At 41.5% G+C, this 25,898-nt stretch overlaps 1 protein-coding gene across 1 annotated transcript; it reads right to left on the reverse strand.

Annotated features, from left to right (window-relative positions):
• Positions 1-578: 578 nt before the first annotated feature.
• limk2 (LIM domain kinase 2) lies at positions 579-22,294 on the reverse strand. The gene is made up of 16 exons (XM_073466113.1): positions 22,000-22,294; positions 21,727-21,823; positions 13,892-14,027; positions 9,039-9,148; positions 8,230-8,415; positions 7,451-7,556; positions 6,588-6,802; positions 6,287-6,473; positions 6,110-6,196; positions 5,651-5,782; positions 5,076-5,132; positions 4,188-4,253; positions 3,688-3,862; positions 3,532-3,587; positions 2,196-2,353; positions 579-1,845 (listed from the first exon to the last, which is right to left on the reverse strand). The coding sequence occupies exons 1-16, from the start codon at positions 22,013-22,015 to the stop codon at positions 1,632-1,634; spliced, it is 1,998 nt and encodes a 665-aa protein (XP_073322214.1). The 5' UTR covers positions 22,016-22,294; the 3' UTR covers positions 579-1,631.
• Positions 22,295-25,898: the final 3,604 nt, after the last annotated feature.

Genomic DNA, 25,898 nt, shown 5'->3' on the forward strand with positions numbered 1-25,898 from the left:
TTCTCTTTTAAAAAGGGCTGCTTTTAATTCAATTTGGGATCTTGGGGCTTCTGGAGACTTGGATTGTGCCAGACTAAGTGTATGGAGCCATTTTGTGTAATAATCCAGAAATGTTTTGTGGACTATGACTCTTCACCCGACTTTCCATCAGTATGGGGTGATTAGATAAGAACTGAATTTTCATTTTTAGGTGAACTGATCCTTTAATGCTGCAAGTAAGTAAAAATGAAAAATGTTACATTTTTTCATAAAGCCTATTTATCTTTTACTCAATTAAATGTGAAAAACCGCAAATGCACATCAACATGGGTCAAAAGTGAGGTCTAAAATCAGCTTTTGTCTGATCAACAGTCAAAACTTCAAGTAATTAAAACATGATATGATGATTTCAATCATTTTTTTTTTAACTGAGAAACTAGAAACTCAGACTTAATAATTATGAATTTCTTCTACATATAAAAGCAGAAATGCTAAATCGTCCTCAGATGATAACCAGTGAGTTCCAAGATTGACTCATTATTCATTTTAATCCCAAAGAGAAGATTTGACATGCAAAATTGAGGAGACAACAAAAAGACCAACTTTCATATGGTTTATTTATGAAACACTACAGTGATATAAATAATAGTGGTTACAAATGGTCGTCAGTACCCTGCGTGATCGTAGCAAAAAAGGCAAAAACGTCCATTGTTGACGAAATGTCTAAAAATCTACAAATCTAGAATTCCCATTAGAAAATGACATCCAATTAGAGGCACACTATGTACACACTTATATACACTGCTAAAGAAAAAAAAAATCCAGTTCATCTGTACAAACCGACTTTTCGTGGTCAACTAATGCATGTTTATGTCTGACGATTATTAAGAAAGAGCTCCTGCGTCAGGTGATCGATGGAAGCTTTGACCAAAATGTCAGCGAGGCGAACACGAAGAATCTAGATCGTCTTCATTCATCGCTCTAAGAAATTAGACTACAAAGTACAGAATCATACTTTTAACCGTCTCGTCAAAATTTACAAATCAGCGCTCAGAAAAAAAAATCACCTCTTTTCTTGCGATCTTGTGTCTGATCTCAGATTGATGAAACTATTCAGGGTCAGAGAGTGTTTTGTTTCCGCCGCCGCCACAAGTCACACCTGATTTCCTTCTCTCGCTCTGCGCTATTGTTTACTTGGACTGCGAATCATCTTTGTTTTTCTTTGCTGCTGCAGTGAAGTGATGTCCTCTTGTGGGCAAGAACTCATCGCTGCGCATACCACACATAGCAAACGACGACTCCAGAAACCGGAAAAACAAAAACCTGCTGTGATGTGCCGTCCTTCACCTGACATAGATGCTCGTTTGTACACAGTAAACATTAGTACAACCCTGCGTGTGTTGAACGAGGGCTGAGCAGGTTAAAAATAAAAAATACATTATTAGTAATTAACACTTGTCTTTTTTGAAATGTGTCTTTCCACTCGCGGTGCAGTTTCTTGGCGCTCTCAAGAGTCCTGCACCGGGAGATTGGTCCAGCTACCTCAGGTTATCCAGTTCTAGTATGGCTCGGGTTCAATGCAATCTTCCTCTTCTTCTCATCCACAGTATTAGTGCAGCAGTTCAGAGGGGTCACATAAAAAAGGAGAGCTACTAGGTGCCATTGTCTGTCATGGTGGATGAGTGTGAAGAAGCCTCTGTGGGAGGTGGTGTCTGATCCGTGCTCTGGGTCGGGGAGACGTCTTTAGGCCAGTGGAGTCGACTCAGACTCTGATGCAGTTCATCCAGTTCGGCTGGCAGGGGGATCCCCAGCTCCTGGTTGAGGGACAGAGCTTCAAACCAGTCCTCCAGCTTCTGGAAAGGTGGACTGAGGGAGGAGGAGCAAGAGGGAAAAAAAGGGCAGGGAGGGCACACAGAGGGGGTTTTGGGTTAAAACCAGATTGACAAGGTTGAGAGAAAACATGAGGAAGCAATCTGGCAACATGTAGAGGCGTGCCCCAGTGCAGGCAGGTCGAGATGGCATCTAAAAAAAGAAGTTGTTTTTTCCCCATTTGAGATCAAATGACGGCCCGTCTTTCAGGCTGATAAACACCATTATTCCCATAGGATTCTTTACATTGTTGCTGCACAGCTGCTGCAGCTCTTTTTTGAGAAGCAGTACTCTGGATTAAATGATCAGAATCAACTATGTACATTAAAATAACAGCAGTTGCTCACCGGTTGTCTGGTGTGAGGTCACAGCAGGCCACAGTCAGTGGAAAGAAAGCTGGTGGACAGTCTTCAGGGAGAAACTTCTCCACAAACTTTCCAACATTCAGACCAAAGTCCAGAGTCCTGGGGAGGCACTCAGGGTCTGCATACACTTTTCCAATGATCTGGATCAGAAGACAGAAGAGGGGGTTACCGTCAACACAGTAATAGATACAGACACCACAGGTGCAAAGGGTTCATTAAGAAGACCAAGGAGGTGTATCTGTTTGTTTGTTTGTCAGCAGGATAACACAAAAACTACTGAACTGATTTCCACCCGACTTGGATGGAGGATCGGTCTCGGCCCAGATTAGACCCCATTGACTTTGGTGCAGATGTGGATAAAGGGACAGATCCAGGAATTTGGTCTCACTTTAACATCGTGCGATGGAGCGTTTTTCATTTGACATTTTTTGTTAAAAGAAATAATGCATGGATCTTGATGCCATTATTATTAAATAAGCACTAATTTCCATAACAGAAATGAACTGATTAAAAAGTATTTCGCTAATTAAAAAAACTAGGGGAATGCCCAATGTCTGCTACTTGGACAATAAACCAATAAACAAATGCCTCTTCTACAAGCCCCAGGGAAATAAAATGGTAAACTGAAGGTGTAAAGGGGCTTGGGGTTTTAAGGGGTTCCCAAATAAACAAAGACTCCTCCCTAGAAAGATGTGGGCAGCCAAGAAAACCCAATAGGGCCTAAACAGACCAGAGTTTCTGACTGGCAATCTCTGGGGAACGAGGTTCTTAAAGGGTCAGGGACAGATTCAGACTGGAGGGTGAGAGCCCATTTCCCACCTCTTTTAAGCCTTTACAAACAGGGTGTCATCACACCCTGATTGGCTGGGAGGGAAATGCCCCAAGCTGCTTCCACTCCTCAATAAGGAGTCAGTCTCCCCACCTCTGCACATGTGATCTGAATCCCCTGTGATTAGTCATGAGGGATTTTGGAAAATAGCAAGTCTCAAACAATTGGACTGCTACAAGCAAAATAAAATCTCAAAATTGACCTGTGCATGAATAAACAACGTTTTTGCCTGCCGTGTAAACTCTACATGGTGTCCTTGCATTTTCTAAAGCATTCAACTGTATTTTTAGATTTGGATTTATTTGGTAATCTGATATTTTGTGAAGGTTTTGTTGTCATGATCCAACGATACAGCTGTGGAGAAGCTGTTTTCAAAAACAGTTAGTGGTGTTTCCACATTGTGTATTTTAGAAATGCCTCCCCAAAAAAAAAAAGAAAAACACTTTGTTATCAGAGCAGATAATCAGAGTAGCATCATCATGTTCTTACCTCACAAAGCACGATTCCAAAAGAGAAAATGTCCACCTTCTCGTCATAGCGTTTACCTGAAACAATGTTGAGAAAAGGATCAGATAAATGCACTTATTGACCCAGAAACACATCCTCTGTAAATCAAGTTTGCATTTTATTTTTTTATTTTCTCACCATTAAGCATCTCTGGAGCCATCCAGTAAGGGTTTCCGACGACAGTGTACCTCTTCTTTCGGTCGACACGTCTGAACGTCCTCTTCTTGTTGGAAGGTTTTTCAGGTGGAGGCTTGACTTTGTCTTCTACGATGAGTCGGGACAGTCCAAAGTCAGCAACGACCACAGTGTTGTCCTGTTGAAAGAGCAACGTTACTTTAAGAATGCATACTTTTCTCATATCAACTACTGATGGAAGACGAGTAAATGCTCGATAACGACAAGGAATCATAGGCTTTTATGTTTTAAGAGGATCTGATAAAAAATCATTAAGGTCTTTAGTTTTACAATTACTCTTGTTAACAGAGACACAACTGTCTCAGACTTGGAACCGTCACAACTGAATATACGCCAACTTTTAAGCGCTTCATGAAGCCAGAAAGTGAAAAATGTTCCCACCCTTTATTCTCATTGTTCAAATTTTATGATGATGTGTAATTGCAAGATGCCGTGACACCTACCAGTTTAACCAGGCAGTTGTGAGAATTGAGGTCTCTGTGTATGATGCTCATTGAGTGGAGGTAGGCCTGAAACAAAGAGGAGAAACAAGGATGGTGAAATTCACACGCGTGCCGGAAAATTCACTTTTATACAGGAAATCTTTTCAGCAAAGATCGCAGCATCGTCCATGAACGATGCCATTTTTAGTCCTTCTGTGATTCTCATTCTCATCAAATCTCTGAAAAGCAGTCCAATATGTTGCCTTTAAATGATCCACTGTACTCACTCATGGATCCAGCCACCTAAATATGCCTGATTTTTTCATCAAGGTCCCTGAATTATTCCCCCGGAGAACAGAAATGTTGAAAAAATTACCCATTTCACAGTGGTAAAGACAGTTAGACAAAAATGTCTTAGATCTGTCCCTTTATCCTCATCTGCCCCAAAAGTAAATTAGGTTTATTCTGGGCCGAGACCCATCCTCCATCCAAGTTTTGTGAAAATCTGTGAAATAGTTTTTGTGTAATCCTGCTGACTAACAAAGGGACACAGGTGTAAAACTTGGTGGAGGGAAAATGGTACTGGTCACTGGAAAAGATGGTGGAAGTCAGGTTTAATATTTAGAGCTTAAAAAATGAAAAACAATAAACAAATTAAAGGGGGGTTAGACATTGATAAACTAATACAGATTATATTAATTTTAGTTGCCTGAAGAGGTCAAACTTTTATATTTAATAAACTACAATAGAGAAAATATTTTGTCTTTGATCCTTTTACTCTCCCACTAATCATCTCAGGACCTCCTGTGGTGATTCCAGTGTCCACAAGGGGTCCAGTAGCACATTTTAACAGCTAAAAAAACCCACTTTCACTTATAGTAATAATGTCTTTGCAAGAGGCCAACTCACCATGCCAGAAGCGATGCTCTTTGCAAAGCTCACCCTTTGCTCCCATGGAAACGGGTCCTGTAAGTCCCAAATAAAGAAAAAACAGAAAAAACAAAAGGAGAGAAATGAATAGAAGCTTCCTCAGAGGCCGAGGTAGACACAGGGAAACAGTAACAGTAAACAAAATAAAACCTTTCTGAATCACATTAAAAAAACTGGCCTTCGCCCACATACTTTAACATAATTAGAGACAAAAATAAAAACACTCTCCCTCTTCTCCCTGAACTGTGAGCTGAGCCTAACTGCTCCTCCAAAATAGTCCGCTGTGGGAGGAGGGGGAGCAAAGCCCTTTAAATATCACCTGGGAACACTTTCTACAACTTTTCTCATTCCACGTCTCGGCCAGTCGACATGCCAGCCGGCCCACTACAGAGCCGAGGGCCCACTTATCTATCGGAGCAGAGTTTACTTCAGGTCAGTCCCCTCCCACACTGCAAACAGCTCACTCTGTGGTCACTGAAGGGTTTTTTTGTGCTCTGCTGTGGAGGAGGAGGAGGAGAGGGAGAGGGTTAAGTGAATCAACTAGTTTAACTCACCGTGTCTCTGATGAAATCCTTCAGGGTGCCTCCCTCGATAAACTCAGTTATCAAATTCAGCCTCTTGTCCTTGTAGAGAACGCCGATGAACCTCAAAACATGGGGATGATCGAGGCTTCGCATGACTTTGACCTGAAGATTAGACAGAGACGAAGTTAAAAGGCAATTCTACCAGCACGATTGCAAGCTGATAATCTCTAAAGAGTTTCCACACAAGTGAAATGTACAGGCTCTGTGCATAAAGTCAAGGCTAATCCATCCAATCCATTAAAAAAAACATGAACTACACTTTAAACCTGCTTAATGTTTTCCCATCAGACTGAGGCAAAAACCACAAAATAATAAGTTACAGGAGGTTACAGTGGGAACATGAAGCATACTTTCAGTCATCAGTATAATAAATCACAGCTCCATGCGGAGCCAGACGACTCTGTTTTGTCTGTGAGGAAGAACACCAACCTCCTTCAGGAAAGTCTTCTGGGTCTCCTCATCACAACGGATCAGCTCCTTCATCACCATCACCTCTCCTGTGGCTTTATGAGTCACCTGTTAGTGAGACAAAAGCAACACATGAAGCCCGTTGCGTGAGGGAACCAAAAGAGAACTGAATGGTACTAGTAAGAAACGAGGCTGGACCTTGATGGCCTGTCCGAAGAAGCCTTTTCCTAAGATCTCTCCGTGGATGAGGTCACAAGGCCGGAAGATGCGATGAGAACAGCTGCTGGAGGACCTCAAGGATTCAGAGCGGCCGATGTCTCGCGTGATAAAAAGCGTCTCTTTAGGAGAGTTTGGCCCGGGTGACTTACAGATGCTGTTACTGCGCCTGGAGTCGAGACAATGTGGTGGATTGAGAATTACAAAAATGAGGTAGACTCAAGGGACCGGCCGACCCCTCGTACACTCATCTCCTGTGTTTGTTATGGCTGCTCTAACATACCTCAAAGACCTCCTTTTCAGTGTGCCGTCATCAACCACATCGGTCCTCTCCAGGACCGCATCAGAAGGTGAGGACAGACGCATGCGAGATGTGGCCGGGACCCCCAGCCGGGTTCTCGGTGATCCGAGCCTGAGCCGATCCAGACGCTGCCTGACCGGGTCATACTCTATGAGCAGCTGCAGTGTGTGGCTGGTGCACTGAATTAGATCATCCACCTAAACAAACCCAAATATTAGTTCATAATTATTAATTAAATATATGAATGGCATTTATTCTAATGTTCTTCTGTTTCAGTTCCTGGCAGATACAAATAACAATCACTTTTCAAAATATACCATCTTTAAAAGGTGGCAAAAACAAGGTGCACCTCGCTAAAACTAACAACAGTCCTGCTATAAATCCTTCGGGTGATTTGACATCTTTTCAAAATAATTTCAACTAAAACAAAACATTAAAACCTTCATGTAGGGAGGATTTATTGCAGCCACATTAACTTTAGCTACCTAATAAAGTGGCAAATGACTGTGCTTCGACTACAAAGAGTAGGAGAGTGAGATCAGCAGGACTCGATGAAACAATGGGACGTGTACAAGTTCAGGACTGGACTGCAGCTAATGTGATGCAGCCTTTGAGACCGTGTATAATACTGAAATGTGTCACAGAGAAAACAGGATGCTGTCGGCTGGAGCTTGGAAACAAAACAATAAAAAGCAAATAAATGGAAGCCGTTGTTGTACAGTAAGAACGTACATAGCTTTGACAAATTGCACTCAAGGAATGGCCCTGCCCTTTATTAGCAACACTCATTAGCTCCAGCTGAAGAATAACATATATCACTCCATGTGTTCAAGGTGTAGACCCACCTCCTCCTCCATCAGTGTCCCGACAGGAAGGCCGTTGATCTCCAGGATCCTGTCCCCGACGTGGATGGCATTTCGCACCTCTGGACTAATAAGCATCCCTCTGACTCTGGAACAACACAGCACCAACACTTGTATGTGAGTATCAGCACCACAGAGGGTCAGTAGGTGAAGGAGAACAGGGTCACACTCTTACATCATATGAACCCTCAAAGACCTGGAATATTTGAGCGCCTGACTCTGCATTTATTTTGTTTTACCCGACACTGTTCTAGCAGGACAGCATCAAGTGCCATACATAGTTTGATTCAGGAGAACCTTAAGTTTCAGTCTGGGTCTTATAAAGTCCCTGAACTCAGTCAGAACCACGGGATATTTCCAATGCGATGAATTCTTTTTATCTGAAAGGATGAACCTGGATGTTTTAGAGTGCCTTATACATTTTTGTTTATATCTGACCTTTCCAAAGCAAGTTACAGACATTTATTATATTATCCTCTACGTGGGTTACCCTAAATGTCCAAACAACACGTCTAATACAACTAAAAAGCTGAGAAATTCCACTTTATATGTGTTTTTGAAGAATAACCACAGGATTAGCAGTTCAAAAGTTATTCAACATTTTAGAACAATCGCTTTTTTTTAAACCGCTGACGACTCTGGGTTAAATTATCGATAACTACCTCTCCTTGCAGGTGCACACTTAACCACACCAGCACCCTGTTATTTAGCAGACCCATAATCAGTCTTATGTAAAGCATTACTCATTATGTCCCACTTACTCTTTGACTTGAACGCTGGCCGAGCCGTTGACGTCCCTCAGCACTGAGACGGAGAGGCCCCTCTTGCCATTGGCTGCAGAGGGCATTGAGATGAGGGTCACTGTGTGGGGCAGGGAGTCAAGGACCGAGTCGTGAGAGCGCTTTTCCAACATGGGTGTAAGGACGACCTGCTTGTAGCACTTTCCACTGCACACGACAGAAAAAAGGGGGCGAATCATTGCATGTGGTTGTTAAGTAACACTTGACTGAGTATGAACTTATTAACACTGATCTTTACACATTAAATATCTGAGCGAGAACAGTGACGATGCCACTATGCATAACGAGTACATGTCATTCATGCCTATAAAACAATATGGTTCATGTAAAAGCAGAACTGTACTCTGAGGAAATGTTTTCACTATTACTTCTTTATTTCAACGGTGTATCAGCATCTTTACTTCCACACTATAAAATCAGCCTTCATGTTCAGACTATTGTCACAATTAATCAATGAATCTTTTAGTCAATAAAATGCCAAGAAATTGTGAAACATGTTATCGCCAAAGTCCAAAGAGACGTCTTCAGATTGCTTCTTAAATTGACAAATAAAAGCAGCAAATCATTATACTTAAGAAGCTGAAACCAGCTGATGTTTGACATTTTTGCTTAAAAAAGGTGATTTAAAATTTAAACTGATCATCAAAATGGTTGCAGCTCTGATTAAGTTGGTGTTTCAAGGACGTTAACCCAAAACCTGCCATGCTGAATGTTTCCAGCAGTGTCTAATATGCAAAAAGCTTTAAAAAGGCTCGTGCAGGGCGTCTTACCAGTAGAGTTTCGATCTCTCGACCAAGGCGTAGGTATCCGTGTCCTCAATCACCACCTTGCAGCTCAGACACACAAAGCACTCAGGGTGATACTTGTGTTCTCCGGCCACCTGGAACCACAAACAAAAAAGAGCTGATCTTCAAAGTGTTCACTCGACTCGAAGCAGGGAGAAGTAATACGCCGAGTGTGAGGCGTTGCTCATGAGAGATGAATGTGTGCCGTCGGCCCTCCTCCTGCTGTGACACAGTGGTAACACCTGCTTCTCTCACGCTGTCTGGAATCCGCAATGATGTCACCTCCTTGCACAGGTCTGAGCCACTTGTTTCTCTGACGTCCTCGCTTTGAACCCTCTGAAACCAGCTCGCTGTCTGTCATGTGCTTTCTCTCCCATTAACAATGACTGACCCATTTCCCTTTCTGAAATTTGTGTTACACTCACTCCTCATCTGGCTTTCTTACCTCTCTCATGCAAGATGAGATCATGTGTATCCTGTTGCCCTTCAGCAAGCAGGTGATCTAATTGTGCACATAACTTAAACACAAAAACATGTTGGTGTCATGTTCAGTTGTGAAATGTAGGTGTTAGGCATACAATTCAATTTGGCAGGGAACAAAATGTACACGTGCACCTGAGTGATGCAGGAAAGTGAAGCTGGAAAAAATATTCCAGGATGGTTTTCTTCAATAGATAAAGCAGCAACATTGAGCTCTGGAGGGCTGAATGATATAAGATCACGAAATGATGCTGATATCAATATTAGAGAGTAAAAAAGTCCGATATATCAGCTGATATACATACATTTGTTTTTGCAATACCTCAAATGTGTTCATGATAAAGAACTTTAACAGAGGCAGGACATTTTCACTGGCATTTTGATGATTATAACTGACCCCAACCATCTTTGTTTGCATTATAATCTCTAAAAAACAGTTTTCACACCTGCATACTTCACTCCACTTTAAGATAGTGTGATTTTTGCTTGTTCCCTTGCGTCTGGAGAATATGATTTGTAGGCTGCTCTGTCGCACCACAATGCTTCATTATTACATTCTGTTTTGACACATTTGACTTTTACAAAAAACAAACAAACTGCAGCTTCTGTGATTTGGATGTTGCACTTGGCCACGTTGCCATTTAAGATAATATTCAGACTAACTGTGCGGCTCCGCTTTGAAACAAAGGATGTTTGACATTCATCTTTGTGGCAGAGGGCGATTTGTCTGTGGGACTAGACATTAACATACTTAAACATTTGAAAAATGGAAAACGCAAAAAAGCCTTTCTCCAAAAAATGTATGAGTAATTTTTGTTTTCAGGAATGTTTCTGAGGCTGTTTCACTGCCATTTATAATTTGCTTTAATAGCTTCCAGCTGTGAGCAGCTTCTCCAATTCCTTTGAGCATCGCACTGTGGGAGAATAATGTCCACCACCAGCACACTCAAAATAGTTTTTTAAGTTATCATACTGACCGGCGCTTTTCTTGTGTGATTACACAACATACTCTGTTTTGGATTAGCATTTAGTTCGTCCCAGGATCGACAGATTTTGCACAAATTTCGAAACTATAAAACATTCTCTGATAGTCTTAATAGCCACACTGAACCCGATCGTGTCTCAACTGTACTGGGAAAATTCAGTTTCCACATCTGTGTTAAGAAAAGCGCAGCAGCATCTTCTTATCTGTGATCCATTTACAGCTTAAAAAATGTTTTTTGACAGAAGTAAAGAAGTTTCTACCTTCGAGCTGTGGCTCAATGAACCACTGTCCATTTCACCTTTTGTTTTATCATTTTCAGTGGCAACCTTTATGGTCGTACACTATGTACTAGGGATGCAAATTTCATCAGTTTTCTTCGTTGATAATCGGCTGCTTTATCAACAGATTATCGGTTAATTATTGATGATTTATGAATTATATTGGATCGATGTATTGTTACACCTCTAATAACATCTCAACATAATTCAAGCTCAGCAGATCTACAATCTAAATCACATTGTTCTCAATCACAGATACCCACTAACTAAGCACACCTGTTTTTTTTCCCATCAAGATCCATGCAGTGTTCCCTGAGTAATTAATGAAAATGTCAAATGTCTCTTATTCGGCAATGCACCAAAAGTTAATCCTCCGAGTTTCATGGAAATCTGTTCAGTAGTTTTTATGTAATCCTGCTGACAAACCAACCAGCAAACGGACAACGGGTAACAACTGTAGAATTGTATACTGGTGTGGTAAGTATACTGGATGTGAGCCAGTAAGGTGCAGTAATCCCAACGTGACACTAGCAGTCAGTGTAAAAGTCAGTAAAGTATTGATAAGATACTAAGGACGTAGATAAAAATATCATAATGTGTTAGAATATAATAAAAGTAAGTACAGTGCTATAATATATATATTCGTGAGTAATAATTCAAGCACGCTGAAAGTTGAAGCCAACATTTTTTTCCCACAGTAGCCACAGGTCTGAGTCAGTGAGTCACTTCTGGGAAAGGCTTCCCTGTTGCTACAGGGAGATTAGAGTGATGTCAGACAAATCATTGTGACATCTCAGGAGTCTGTCTGTAACTCCCTGCCTTCAAGCCAGGAACAGAACCACAACCACCACCACAACAACCTGCCTCAGGCTTCAACAGCAAGACAGAGCTGTAACAAGCCTGGCAAAAACAAGAGACGAGACTCATTAAGCAGGACTCATTTCTGGAGAGTGGGGTGTGAAAGTGGACAGATAAAGCAGACGAATTACAAGAAGCTCATCAAAAACAGTGACTTAAAATATGACAACCATCTTTACATCAATAACTAAACTGATAAATAATTCAAACCAGGACAAAAACAATCATGTGCTGGACTCGAATGCCTAACAAGCAGCAGCTCTGCATGACCCTCCTCTGCTGATGGCCCACAATGATTCCCTTTTTGGCCGAGAGGCTGCGGTGCCAGATCAGCTCTGCCAAAAACACTTGGCTTCGCTGGCTGATGAAGCAGGATGCCAATACTAAATAGAAGAGTCCATTGTGTGTGGTGCTTGGTGGCAAAAAGAAAAACTTCGGTCTGGCTCCGTGTTAGACGAGTGACCCCGGTGTTGACCAGCGAGAGCTGCTGCCACCTGAATTTCATGTTTCAACTTGTAGATACGAAAATGAAAGCTGGCTGACGTTCGGATTAAACTCAACATGCACCAGTTTCTCTGGTGACTTTTCTTTGTATTAGTTCTCGATTATCGTAAATCTGCACTCTGCATTATAGGAAATGGTTTGGAGGTAGGGCTACGCAATAAAATCGATATATTACAAAATTGCAGGATGGTACAAGTCACGGAAGCTGCAATTTTGTGATAAAGTTAAAATGATTAATGCCAGATGGAAGATACAGACTTGAACAAATGAAAATGAAAACTGTGAGCAGAGGTAATGGCAACAAAACTTCGCCTGAACATGTAACAGGTTCTGCAGAACACGAGCAGTAGAAACAAAGTCAGTGTGCTTACTCAGTAATATCTGTTACATAACTCAGTTTTGCTAACATTAGCAGACAAGCTACTGGTACCAGAACAAGAAGTAAGACTGTAGCACCTAAACCCCTGAAAGTTAAAGTTGCATTTAATTTGCTTATTAATCAAAACTTTTAATTTGTCTTTCTCCTTTGATATAGTTTTGATTTAACAGCAGCTCCTAGACTGAGTGTAATAACCACAGAGCCACCTCACCACAGAGGACTGAACATGACGTGCTCTAAAACCACCTCGTGTTCTAGCGTCTTCCCACCAGATCCTCTGTGTCCTGGGGAAGTGAACTGTGGAGAACTTCTGTACCGAGAGGGAACATAATGGGGCCTCCGGGGGGGGGTTTCACGAGTGAGGCCGAGAGCCCAACGTGCCATGTTCAGCAGCAGCCAATGTAAAGTATCACTCATCTGTAAATGTAATAATCGAGCACTGACACGCTCTGTGGGCATCCTGGTATTACAAAAGTAAGTAAGGAAATTGTTGGCGATTGTTGTTATATGATCGTGGTATGTAACGCCTGGCAATCACACATAGTAACAGAGGTCCAACAGTTCTGACCCAGTGCTGGACTTTATTAGACTCAAGCCAGCACACACACAAAAAACATGTTAAAGTATGAAGGTCACAGTCTGGTACATAATGCTCATTATACACCTGCAAAAATTATAAATATTATAGATAATAGAAGGAAATTGCAGGTGCTACAGGTTCAACTTTGTTCCACTTTGTGAGAGAAGGATGGTTATAATCAAAGATAATCTAACATATCCCGACTTTGAGTCCCTTTTTTTAAACAAACTTCCACTCTTTGTTATAAACGTGTGGTGTCCAAGAAAGAAAAGTCACAAACAGATACTTAAGATAAACAGTTTCTGCTGGCTGGGTGGAACAAACCCATTTGACATCCTGCGACAGAGAGTCAACAATCATCTATCTTTCTGGTGCGTTTACGTACAGCCTGGACAAATCCAACTGATTCTACCTTTAAGTATAATAGTCTGCATTGTATTAATATGACGTGAGCTTCAGTGAGCTAGAAATGTGTGAGCCTGCACTTTCTTTACATTTACAGTAAAGAACTTGTATCAGTATTTCTACTTTTACTAGAGTCTTTATTTACACAAGTATCTGTACTTCTACTTGATGCCAGCATATCTATGATCATATCGTCTGGGGAAGTGATACTATTCTTCAGTATCGCTGCATCAATTTTCTCTCTCACCCCTACAGCCCCAGCTTTCTTGGAAACAGGGCTGCACTTTGCGATAAATCAGTGGAACATCAGACTGACACCGGCTGTAAATCTCTTCACAGGGTGATCAACAACAATCACAGCAGTCTTACCATGGCAGGTCCAGTCATGAGCAGAGAGCAGCCATGACAGAGCTCTCCAAACTTCTCCCAGTAGTGTTTGCGACAGTACAGCTTGCCGGCCTTCTCATAGTACCAGTTAGTCAGGTGGTCACAGCACACAGAACACCTGAGAGGACACAAAAAACAAGTCTTGGTCACGTTTGCACAGAACAAAGTGGGCGAACGGGGAAAAAATTAAGCCAACCGTGAAGCAATCTCCTTTGAGATAATACAACAGAGACTCAAAGGCCTTGGGTGTTATTTCAAAGACCTGTTTATAATTTCAAAAGTATGTGGGTGTCGTCTGTGTCTCGTGTCTGTCTTGTACAGGTGAACATGCATGTAGTGCTGCAAGAAAAGGATTTTCATTAATCTATTGTAGTATTTTTATGAATTAATTCATCTTTAAGTGAACAGAATTAAATATTTTGGAAATAAAGTTGACAAATAGCTCACTACAAGACATAATTATGATGAGAGCCACAAGAACACAGAGACATTTACAGTTTAGTGAGAGTTAAATATTTGAACCATCACACAAACTAGGTTACCTATATGTACATTTTTTCAAAGCTCATACGTTACATACCAGCGAATGGCGTAAATAGATGAAAGAAAGATCGTCTCGAACCATTAATCATTCTGCTGAAGACAACATTTTATACTCCGAGGTTGCATAGGACAAGAACATTAGCTGGGGGCAAGTTTCTGAAAACGACAACATGTACTTTTCTCTTAACATGGCGTAGGGCACGGTAAATACCTCGCCCTGACATCTGCTGGGTCTTGCATGCGTGCGTTTATCGTGCACTGCTTCAGAGTAAGAAAAAAACAGACGGCACAAAGAGCTGTTCCACTTTTGGAAAAGGATACCAGGAACGTTTTGTTTTTAGCTTGTGCACACGACCGATAACAAGGCCTCTAAATACTGTGCCAATTTCCAGCACCTTAATAGGATCCAGTTGTTTCGAGGGGAAGCTTGCACGACTGCTGTGAGAACGAATCTATAGCCTAAAAAAAAATCTCCACAGGGGTAAAGTCCTCGGATCAGCTGGTTGTTTATTGTGCTGTTTTTGTTCGCACTTACACAACAAACTTCTCAGTGTGCGTTTTCTTATCTAGGTCAATGTAAATAATAATGAGGCATCCCGTTAGCCTTGCGGTCAAAAGTGCACATCATTTGACTAACATCCGGGGGCCTTGATCACATTGTATGCTAACTCTCCCCATATTTCTAGTCACTCTCTATTGTCTCCTTCAGATGAAATGCAAAAAGCAGTTGAACTTGTCATATGATTTCCCCTTCGTTGCATAATCGTACTCTAACAGCTGATCGATTCACAAGAACGTTGGGAATTTAGGGACGTTTCTGGCTGCCGCTTCGGGACAACATGTTCAGATCGTAGAATGCCGAAGTCGCTAGCAGCCTGGAAAGCACCTGCAGGCTATGGGTGTTCCTTGAACAAGCTGCACTGGTTATGTGAAATGGTGGCAGCAGGTTCAACTGCCAGAAAACAGTCAATGAAGAGCCGTCCTGTCAGAGATTAGATTACAGAAATGTCTCCGGAGCTGCTGCTTTTTGTGCCGTCGCTGCAGTCAGACTGTGCAGATTCTGCGACTGTTTCAAAACATTTCTGTGCTCGCCTTTCAGAAATAATTTGAGGTGATGAAGTTCAGACAAAGGACATAGAGTTTATTTCTGCTAACTGTCCTTAAAGTATGCACTGAACTTGGAAAAAAAGGGCCTTACAGTTTGCTGCTCCCCCTGCCTGGTATCAGTTACAAAATTGCAAACAACTTGGAAAAATGGATATCCTGCTGTAGTTGTTTTAAATGTTGACGAAAGTTTTGATATTGATGATTTTTGATTCTCCAGTCAGTGCCCTTGAGCAACACACTGGCTCAGATCAGGAGTTAGTCCTCATACGCTGCCCACTCCTCCCTCTTCTTCTATGTTTGTTTTATGTCTGCAGCTGTGTAACTGTGCTGCTGCCTCATTAAATAAAGGTTACACTAGAATGGCACTCAGTAGAGCGTATACCTCTGCCAGGGCCCAACAGTTCCCTTTCATAGAATCAAGCCTATTTGAATGTCAAAAAACATGAGCCTTAAAATCTCCTAGATCCAGATTTTTATTTGGATCTGCATCAAATTATACTCAGTCATAGAAACCAGCCACCTCAATACGCCTGATTTGTTTCATCAAGATTCATGCATTATCCCTGAGAAATTAACTAAAAGGTGGAAAAACGCCTTATTTTGCAATGTTAAAGAAAGAGAGAAAAAACTCCTGGATCCATCCCTGTATCGGGTCTATTCTGGGCCGAGACCCATCCTCCGAGTTTCACGGAAATCCCTTCTGTAGTTTTTGTGTAATCCTGCTAACAAACCAACCAACAATCCAACCGACAAATGGGCACAGGCGAAAACATAACCTCCTTGGTGAAGGCAGTAAAAAAATGAATTAATGGGGGCTATGATCGTAACCAGTATGACTGTGAGAGCTCTGCTGATGCTGTTGTTCTTCTGGAAAAAATTCCCCCCGAATGCTCACGTCTATGATGACTTTATGAATATCACATTTTACGTCTTATGCAACCACCTGAAATGACAAGTCAGAAATTTTTACTTTGAGTAGGAATGTGTGTTTTTATGCATTTTTAATCTTCTGGTGCAGAGCTGGCAGCAGCCTGTTGCTGAGCCCCATGCATCACGTTGCTCTCCGCACTGCAGGTATAGTTGATCCAGGGCTTATTGACTCTGGCAAAGACTCCACATATTTCGGAGATTTCTGGCATTAGTTAAGAAGGAGCCGTCTTATAGGGGGAAGACCACATGCTTGTGTCTGTTGTGGAGAGAAGAGCGGAGAGACGCGGAGGCTCTGGTTGTGACGCAGGCAGGGCGATGTTTAAGTCTTTAACATCCTTGTTAATGGCTTTATAACAAATAATGTGAGGAAACAAACATTCTGTTCTTCTGACATTGAAAGCAACAAAAATTAAGAATGAGCATGAGGTCAGCGTGATAATGACTCCAGCCTGATTCATCATACTGTGACATGATGAGGGGAGGCAGCGCTGAAAGACTGCTGAGGTAAAGACTGCATGAGTAATGGTAGCTGTGCTGCTGTGGCCTGATTTGTCTGCGAAATAAGTCTGGAAGCAGAATAACATGAGGTTCTATTTTATGCTTATGAAACCATTTAAATACACAACAATGCAGCGCCACCAAGAAATCAGTCTTGAATACGACCTTATCAAAGATATAATCAGTGTCGGTGTGTCTGTCAGCTGAAGAGTGACAAGAAACTGAGGAACATGGTGCCAAAAATACAGATTGTTTGCGGTAATTGAAACCCCTTTCACACCGGACATTAAACTCACTAACACCCACTAACATCGGGCTTTTGTCTTTAATGTGAATGGGTACAATCGGCATTTACTCTGGCATCAAATGACTCTGCAGTAGTCTCGGGTGATAAGTAGCTCCAGCTGCGATCGGTGATGGAAACACAACACCTGGGTGGACTCGCTAATATCCACCCCTTTTCAGGCGCAATGCCATGACGTGTAGGCCGCTGGCTTTATAATATTTTTCTATCCGTCTCTGTTTAAGCAGTAATTGAAAATCCTTGAACTGATATTGGAATTTTCTACTCCCTATAATTGGTATCAGCCCCTAAAAAAACAGTATTGGTCAAGCTACAGCATGCAACAGTACTGGCAGGATCAGTTTCAGTATCACCTGGTGATACCAGTGCACCCATTTGATCCAATCAGATAAAAAATAACATTTGCATAAAAGCGGGGTGAAAGAAGCTTGTCAAGAGTGTAGTATTTCAACTGGTATGCGTCAAGTATTCAGTATCAGTCCAGGTGTGGCAGAAGAAACAAAGACATCCACCCTGTCTGCCTTCCACGACACAACGAGCGGATAAACTACAATTACTGTCCATTATGTCCCTATGATATATCGAGATAAAGTGATGTAAGGGCGCTTATGAAAACACCTGACTTCTTTCTGTGTTTACTGGTGAATGGGGGGCGGGTAAACTCAGGTGGTTCTTCATTGAACAATGCGAAGGTCCTGCCTGCACAAACACTACAAAGTCAACATTACTCATTTCCTTAAATCCACATTCCTGCTGGAGTGTATTCCTTTGTTGGAGTATGGAGTGGAGATGGTAAGAGAGGGACCTCGAGCTGCAGCCTTAAAGACGTGAGGAGGGAGTGTTTCACTTGTCATGTGAACCTTATCTGAGGGCTGGTGTGTTCCTGTGTTCAAGGAGTTTCAAGGAGTTTCAAGGAGTGAGAGTGACAGTCATTTCTCCACTCGCATCACAAGGAAGGAGTATTGCTAATGTAATCAGGCTTTGATTACGCAACAGTCTTCACATCACAGTCAGGTGCAACTAAAAAATTATCTTTATTATCGATTCATCTGCAGATTAACTTATTAATTATTTGCTAGACAGCCACGGCAGATTTGTCAACCTGCTTACATCAAAACTACACAAGATGCAGTCATGAAACTGTTCAGGTGTGTAGCTGAGAACAAAATTAAAGTCGTGTTCGAAGACGGTAGTGCTCAGGGCGAGGGCAACAGAAGTAGGAAAGGGGTTCAAGGGTATTCAATATCACCGCATTGTGTTTTGTAAATAAATAAGAAATGCAATCCTATTTTTGTGGCCAAGTGTTATGATAACATCTGCAGCACCGCACACATCCAGTGAAGTACAACATAGGAAATATCCAGCTGTCTTTGGAAACCAAAAAAACCAAAGCATTGTGCAGTCGGTGTCTGAGACAGCAGGCTCAGATCTCTGAATCGCCGTCTAGGAATGCAGAACACAGCCGAGTGGAACGTGTCGTTACCTATAGGCCTCAATAACACTGCCAGGTTTACTGGAACAGGCCACGGGTGACGTCTGCTTGTAAGAATGTTACACGAGGTGGAGGTACGAGGAGGGCAGAGTGGCAGCGTGTGGACAATAGACAATAGGAGCACCACACGGGGTATTCACGTCAACAAAGACATTTTATTTTGGCTCTACCATTTCCTGGACAAAGTTCAGAGATTGAGCCTCTTAAAGGGGCTCTTCTTTTATGTGAAAGACTCTCCGTCTGTCTTGGTTGCCTTCACAAGTCAGTGGACGATTTGTTTAAATTGTTTAACGCTGCTGGACTGTGGATTTCTTTGAGAAGGACTCATGTTGGATTTCATGCAAAAGTCCAAAGGATGTGACATTATGCGTATTTTCGAGTGCCTTGTTGGGGTGCCTCTTAAGAATAGCTAAAATTAGTAACTTAGTGAGTCGCTAACATAAACTAACAACTGGTTTCCAGCACAACTGTAAACATACTGCAACATAACTCTATCGCAACGTGAGCCGAGATGCAGCGTGGAGATATCTTAACCCGTGTAACGAAAAAGATGCACTATCTACTCACCCCCATGCAGATGGAAAGTCAGGTCAAGTTTCATAGTCAACAAAACATTTCTGGAGCTTCACAACAAATTCCAAATTGAATTGAAAAGACGTTATTCACGTGTTTTTTAGGGTTGAAATCTTCCCTTTAGCTGCTGAGCTAAAGTCTGAAGTTCATGAGCTCGACCGCCCATCGAAGGTGTAAATAACATCTTTTCAAATCAATTTGGGATCAACAACGCTGCAACTCTGTTTTTCTGTGAAGCTCTAAAGATGTTTAATGGACTCAGAAACTTCACCCGACTTTCCATCAGCATGGGGCTGAGTAGATAAAGACTGAAAAACTGTCGTTTTTGGGTAAACTTGTCCTTGAGACGAAGACGCTGCTACGACAGAGGATGCCATGAAATGTGAGGGAGTACAACAGCACAAAGAAAGGAGAGAAGATCATTGGTCAGCTGCATCAGGAACTTTGCCACTGAGATGATGTAAGTAGCAGCATGTGTTTTTTGAAGAGTCAGTGTTTGGGAAGAGTGAAATCCCAGGTTATGTAAGGACGACGTGCTGCTAGATACTGGCGCAGAACTTCAAGAGAGCTATTTTGGTCGGTCAGCATTTAATTTATTCTATTCTTAAGGCTTTTTGGACAAGCCAGGAGTCCTCCAGAGCCAGACTCCAGTCACATAACCAAAGGATTTTGGATATACTCTGCAGTATGTGGTTACTGAGGAAAAAGCTTTGCTGCAAATCAGCTGCATTCACAGATTTTTAATCATCTGTTTGATTATGTAACTGTCAAATTAGACACAGTTAACTATTGAGTGTGTGCTCTTTTTATTGAAAAAGCAGCTGTGATCCTCCCGTCAAACCTTACATGACAGTTTGGACCAGCAACAGTGTGACGAGAGAAATCTGAGCCATTTTCACCTCAGAAAATATTGCAAGAGTAAGATGTTTTTTAAATGTGGGAGAAGCAGAAACTGTTGAACATGCTTTTATCTACTCACGTCTTGATTATTGAAACAGTCTCTTCTCGTGTCTTAACACGACTACAGCCAGAACTAAGAAGTACGATCACATCTCACCTGTTTTAGCCTCTTTACACCGGCTCCCAGAATCCATATTTCAGATGGTACTGATTACTTTTAAAGCTCCAGATTATATTTCAGACCTTTAAATCCCTTATCAACCAGATGACTGTGGTCTTGTCTCCTCCAGAGTCCAGGCTGAAAACGAAAGGGGACAGAGCCTTTGCTATCAGGGCCCGAGAAAAATGGGTTTGTGAGTCAGTGTCTTCTTCTAAGCCTTATCTAATGGAAAGCATAAGATTTTAAGTGATTTTCCTGCTTTTATTGTTCTAGAGATCATTTTCCAGGGCGTTTTCAGTGAAGATCTGGCTGATGCGACAGACAGGGAGCGCGCCCACACACTGATATGTTACTTAATTAATCAATTTATAACACCAATGCCTTTATCCTCTTGTGAACTACAGTGTATTATCCATGGCTGCTTGAACACCAATAACTGAAAAGCATGGACAAAAGCATGGAAGTTTTGCTTTCATCAAGAGCGAAAGTAAATATACAAAAGAAAAAACAAGACAAGTCTCTTAAAACGAACAACTCACGGGTTTCCTTTTAAGAAAAATCTACATTTTTATTATAATAATTGTGCTTTGTTGTGTAATTATGGGGAGTTTAAATAACGTTCCAGTCCAACACAAGATTTTTATAGATTTTCCAGGTCTTCGGGACACGTGAGATCCCAGTTTATGTAATGCACTTTGCTCTTTCGGTCCGATACGTGCTCTGCGAATAAAGTTTACTATTATTATATCTTTACGCATCTTATCTCTCTCTGTGAGGGCACATGAGTGCGGCTGTTAACCGAGGGGGGAAAAACCCTGGAAGAGTCAGCTCGTGTGTGGCATGTGCAGTGCAGTCAGCCACAGGTTTCACTGAGATGTCTCCCTGTGGGGGCAGTGACCTGTGAAACCCAGTGTGGCAATCATTAAGCTCCAGAGCAGAGGGACAGCCTGGGCAAAGTCCCCCACCCCCTCCCCACAAGACATCCAGGACCATGTCCACTGACCTGAACACCTGGATCATCTCGTGCACAGGTCTGAGGCAGAAACACTACATGTTGTGCATGAGAACAATGGTTTTAAAACCCAATGTTGAGGCTACAGGACAGAAGCTTCTGGGATTAACCACAAGGCCACATATAAGAGAGTGAGACAAACAATTGTGTCCATGTCAATGCAGACTGTCCCCCTCTTTTCTCTTTTTTCATGCACACAAAGCATCCACTTATCAGAGCAGGGCTGACACAACTATGCTCATTACAGTACACACAGAGTGCTCGCAGGCGTTGTTTATAATTGTAATTGTGGACTCACTGGAAGCAGGCGTTGTGCCAGGTGTCCTGGAGGACTTTCATGTGAAACGAGTCTTGGATTTTTCCTCCACAGCCCGCACAGTAACAAGCATCTGTACCTGGAGGACGTGAAAATGACACGAAAACAGGTTAAAAAAAAAACTGAGAGAAAGTGAACAAAAACAAAACAGAAAACTGGCAGCAAATTACACTGAAAGTGCGAAAAGCACAACGCCAGTAAAGCAGACAGATGTGAGCCTCTCGTCGGTGTTAAAAGTCACAGATATCTCCTCACCTTCCAGTCCCTCCATCTAACTTCGGAGAGTGTCGTCGATCTCGTTCACAAACTTCTCATACTGAAGAAGGAGAGCTGCTGTGATGCGCCGCTTTCAAACTCTCATCCCTCCCCGTCGACAAATCACGACACCAAACTCCCGAGTGAGAAGAGAAGAGGGAAAAAAATCACGCAAATCCCTTTAACTCTCCGCAGAAAAACAGAGAGAGAGAGAGAGAAAACACACAGTAACCAAACTCCTCTTGGACGGAGCTGCTCCTCTCGCTGCTGGCAGGATCACTGACGTAATGCAGTCTACACATTCCTGTACGGAGAGCGGAAGGGCTCAATGCAGCACCTGGAAGCAGGAGGACGCGGAGCTTTGCGCGGGAGACGACAGCGGCGCCACCTGCTGACAAAATGGCCGCGCTGCAGCGCTCTTGTTCTACTCGTTGTTTATGGTGACTTGTGAGAGCGCAGCGCCACCTGCTGTACCAGAGGGAGTAGTGTGAGATGATGACTACTTTTCTTTGTTTTCCTTTCTTTTTGTTTTTCTTTCTTTCCTTTTCCTTTCTTTTTTCTTTCTTTTCTTTTCTTTTTCTTTTTTTTCTGTTTCCTTTTTCTTTTCTTTTCTTTTTCCTTTCTTTTTCTTTTCTTTTTCTTTTCTTTTCCTTTTTCCTTTCTTTTTTCTTTTCTTTTTCTATTTCTTTTTCCTTTCTTTTTCTTTTCTGTTTCTTTTTTCTTTTCTTTTTCTTTTCTTTTTCCTTTCTTTTTCTTTTCTTTTTCTTTTTCCTTTCTTTTTTCTTTTTCTTTTCTTTTCTTCTTCCTTTCTTTTTTCTTTTTCTTTTCTTTTCTTTTTCCTTTCTTTTTCTTTTTCTTTTCCTTTTTCCTTTCTTTTTTCTTTTTCTTTTCTTTTCTTTTTCCTTTTTCTTTTCTTTTCTTTTTCCTTTCTTTTTTCTTTTCTTTTTCTTTTTCTTTTTTTTTCTTTTTCTTTTTTCTTTTTCTTTTCTTTTCCAGTGTTGGAGGCAACTCGTTTTTCTTAAAATCTTATTAACGCATTACAGTAGCATATTACTTTTAGCAGTAAGAGAGTAATCTAACGCGTTACTAATGATATTTCAGTAATATATTACTACAGTTATGTCATGTAACGCGTTACAATCTGCGTTACCGACCAAAGTGAAGAGTTTATTGTTGTTTTTTTTAACAATCCATCCAGCTTTTTAATCGTTCTATATAGATTATTTGGGCTTTTTTTTAATTAAAGTAACCAAAAAGTAGTGTAAGAAGTAATTGATTACTCTACGCAGACAGTAATATTGAAACGTAATATATTACTTTAAAATAGAGGTGACTAGTAATATGTAATATATTGCATTTTGAAAGTAACTTGCTCAACACTGTTAATGAATCATTACAAAAATAATTGCAATAAAATATTTTTTTAACATCAAGAAATAACAAAAAACAACAAAGAAACAGTTTGCTGTTTGGCCTCTAGTATGTGAGTTATCCTCTCTAAAGGACGGCCTGATACATCTGTCCTGTCCATCGAGTAGAGCTTGGTCTGTGAATGTTTGTCCATAACTGTGCCACACATATTTTTGGCATAAATCAAGCTGAGATCTATAAATGCTCATTCTTTAAATATAACATTTATAAACCAAACTGACTGGTTCCACATAGGTTAGATTTTGTCACTGATAGGCTTTTGCAAAGAGCAAAGCCACCCCAGAACAATAAATGGCACATCCAGCTGTTAATGAGCGCCCTCTGGTGTTGGAGGTATAACCAGTGTGACAAGCAGCCCCGGTCCACCCTTCTTTACATCTGTGGGAGAAACTCATGTATGTGAAGGAATGTTTATTGTATGCTCATGGTTAGCTGACCCGAGAGAGCCTCATTGTCCTCCGCACTTTGCATACCTATGCAAACACTCTGTCTGGAGGTAAAGATAAGATGTGGACCTTGTTCATGTCCGTTCCTGACTGGATGATACGTGATTCTGTATGAGACAAACTGTATAAAGCTGAGCTACCACACATGATTTAACTCATACTCGCATGAATTATCAAATCACAAAGTCATATATTTTGTTTGTTTTTACTCTTAAACAAGTGAGAAATCATGCCAATAACTCCGTCAGTGACAGTAGTATAGCCTGATTTATATATTTGTTAATGTAATTCTTTTATTAATTAACACTGACTAACTACATTTATGGTTTGGTGAGCTGTATTGATAAAGAAGCTTGTTTTGCATTTGAGGTGAGGATTTAAAGAAAAAAAAGGAGATTTTATTCTGTATAAAAGTCGTGTAACTTGCTGTTCAGATACCTGGAACACCCATTTCTCAGAAGTGTGCCTTTTGTTTCTGACACCACAGTCAAATAATGGAAAAGGTGTAACTGGGAGGAGTAAACAGAGCAGTGTAGTGAAAATGTAATCAGGAGGATATTCCTGATAAGCTTGCAGTTAATCATTTTTTTCTGTTTGTGGAGAGTCGTGTGTCTTTTTATGTGACAGAACAGCTGGAGATGATGACAGGAAGAGCCGGGGTAGAGAAAAGGGGAGTGACTGATATGATTGGCACAAAGGAAAACATCATCTAAATCAGCAGTCCTTCTATTTGCCATACCTGTTGAGCTCTCATCCCCCCCGAGCCAGGTGTTATTCAAACCTCACGCTTAGTTACGCGCTCACTTACACCTCAAAGATGTGTCAGTTTTCATGCCCTCACCTGTTGTGTCTTGTGCTTTCAGACCTGTAATATCAATGAAAGAAGATCCCATATTTGCAATGAAACACTGGTAGAGAGTAGGAGCGGGTTTGGAGGAGGAGGAGGACAGGAAAGCAGGCGAGGGGGAAGGTCAGGAGGAGGATGAGAGGAGCGGAAAAAAGGAAGTATTGTGTAAATCATCTTTCCGTCAACATTCAGCGTGTCAGCTTCTTGCTGAAATGTTTAAAAGAACTGGCACACAAAGAATAAATGATGCATTCATGTCTTTTCATGGTGTAATGTGTATTGATGAGGGATAAATGTTGTTATACTCGTGCATCAGTGCACAAGAATCATTTTTATTATTGCAGTTCATCAAGAGCAAAGTAACTTCCTGGTCACTGGTAACAGGAAGAAATAGGTTTGGGGGAGGGCATCTGGGAAATCCTCAAGTCTGAGTAGATATTCATGGGCTCAACGTGCAATTGTTTCAAGGCAAAAGGCTAACTGAATAACAGGCTTCATGGGTGGAATAGATTACACCTCAGTGTACTTAGATTACTATTGTATTTATGGAGGAGGAGCAGCTGAGACTCTGGTGTGACGCCTCACAGGGATGGTCTTATGTAACCACAGAGATCTGTTAATCAATGTCTGTTTATCTGTGTCTGTTAATCAATGTAAAGTGGTCTGAGGTCACTGTCATGTTAGAAGGGAAGACGCCACAATCGCACAAAGAAAAATACAACAAAATGATATAATAACAGTAAAATAATTTTCTTCTACAAAGGTCATGACACAGTGCTTTCATAAACACTCATACTGACTTTTCTGTTTATATGTGGCGGACCCTGCCACCTTTCTAGCTTCAAACAGTGTTACGGGGACCTTATTTTCCTCTGGTTATTCTGTTATTTAAAAAACTACATATTGCCCCTTTAATGGTGAGCTTCAGGGATTTATGATGCATCCTGCAGAAGTCAATCGTTACTTAAGTATATGAGGTGCAGCCTTACTATAGAGTGTGTTTTCCTGGCCTGCTGACACACATATCTGCTCCCATACTGACTCACGCGTACTACTGGGCTTTTATTTTGGAGGGGGGGCCCGCCTCAACCCCGCTTGCTTGACAGCAGCCGGGTCGGTGTGAGTGGAAAAGGACATCTGCACTTATGTCACAGCAGCAGACTGAGTTGGCTGAA

Source organism: Pagrus major, chromosome 5 (assembly GCF_040436345.1).
Source record: "Pagrus major chromosome 5, Pma_NU_1.0".
Classification (NCBI taxonomy): Eukaryota; Metazoa; Chordata; class Actinopteri; order Spariformes; family Sparidae; genus Pagrus; species Pagrus major.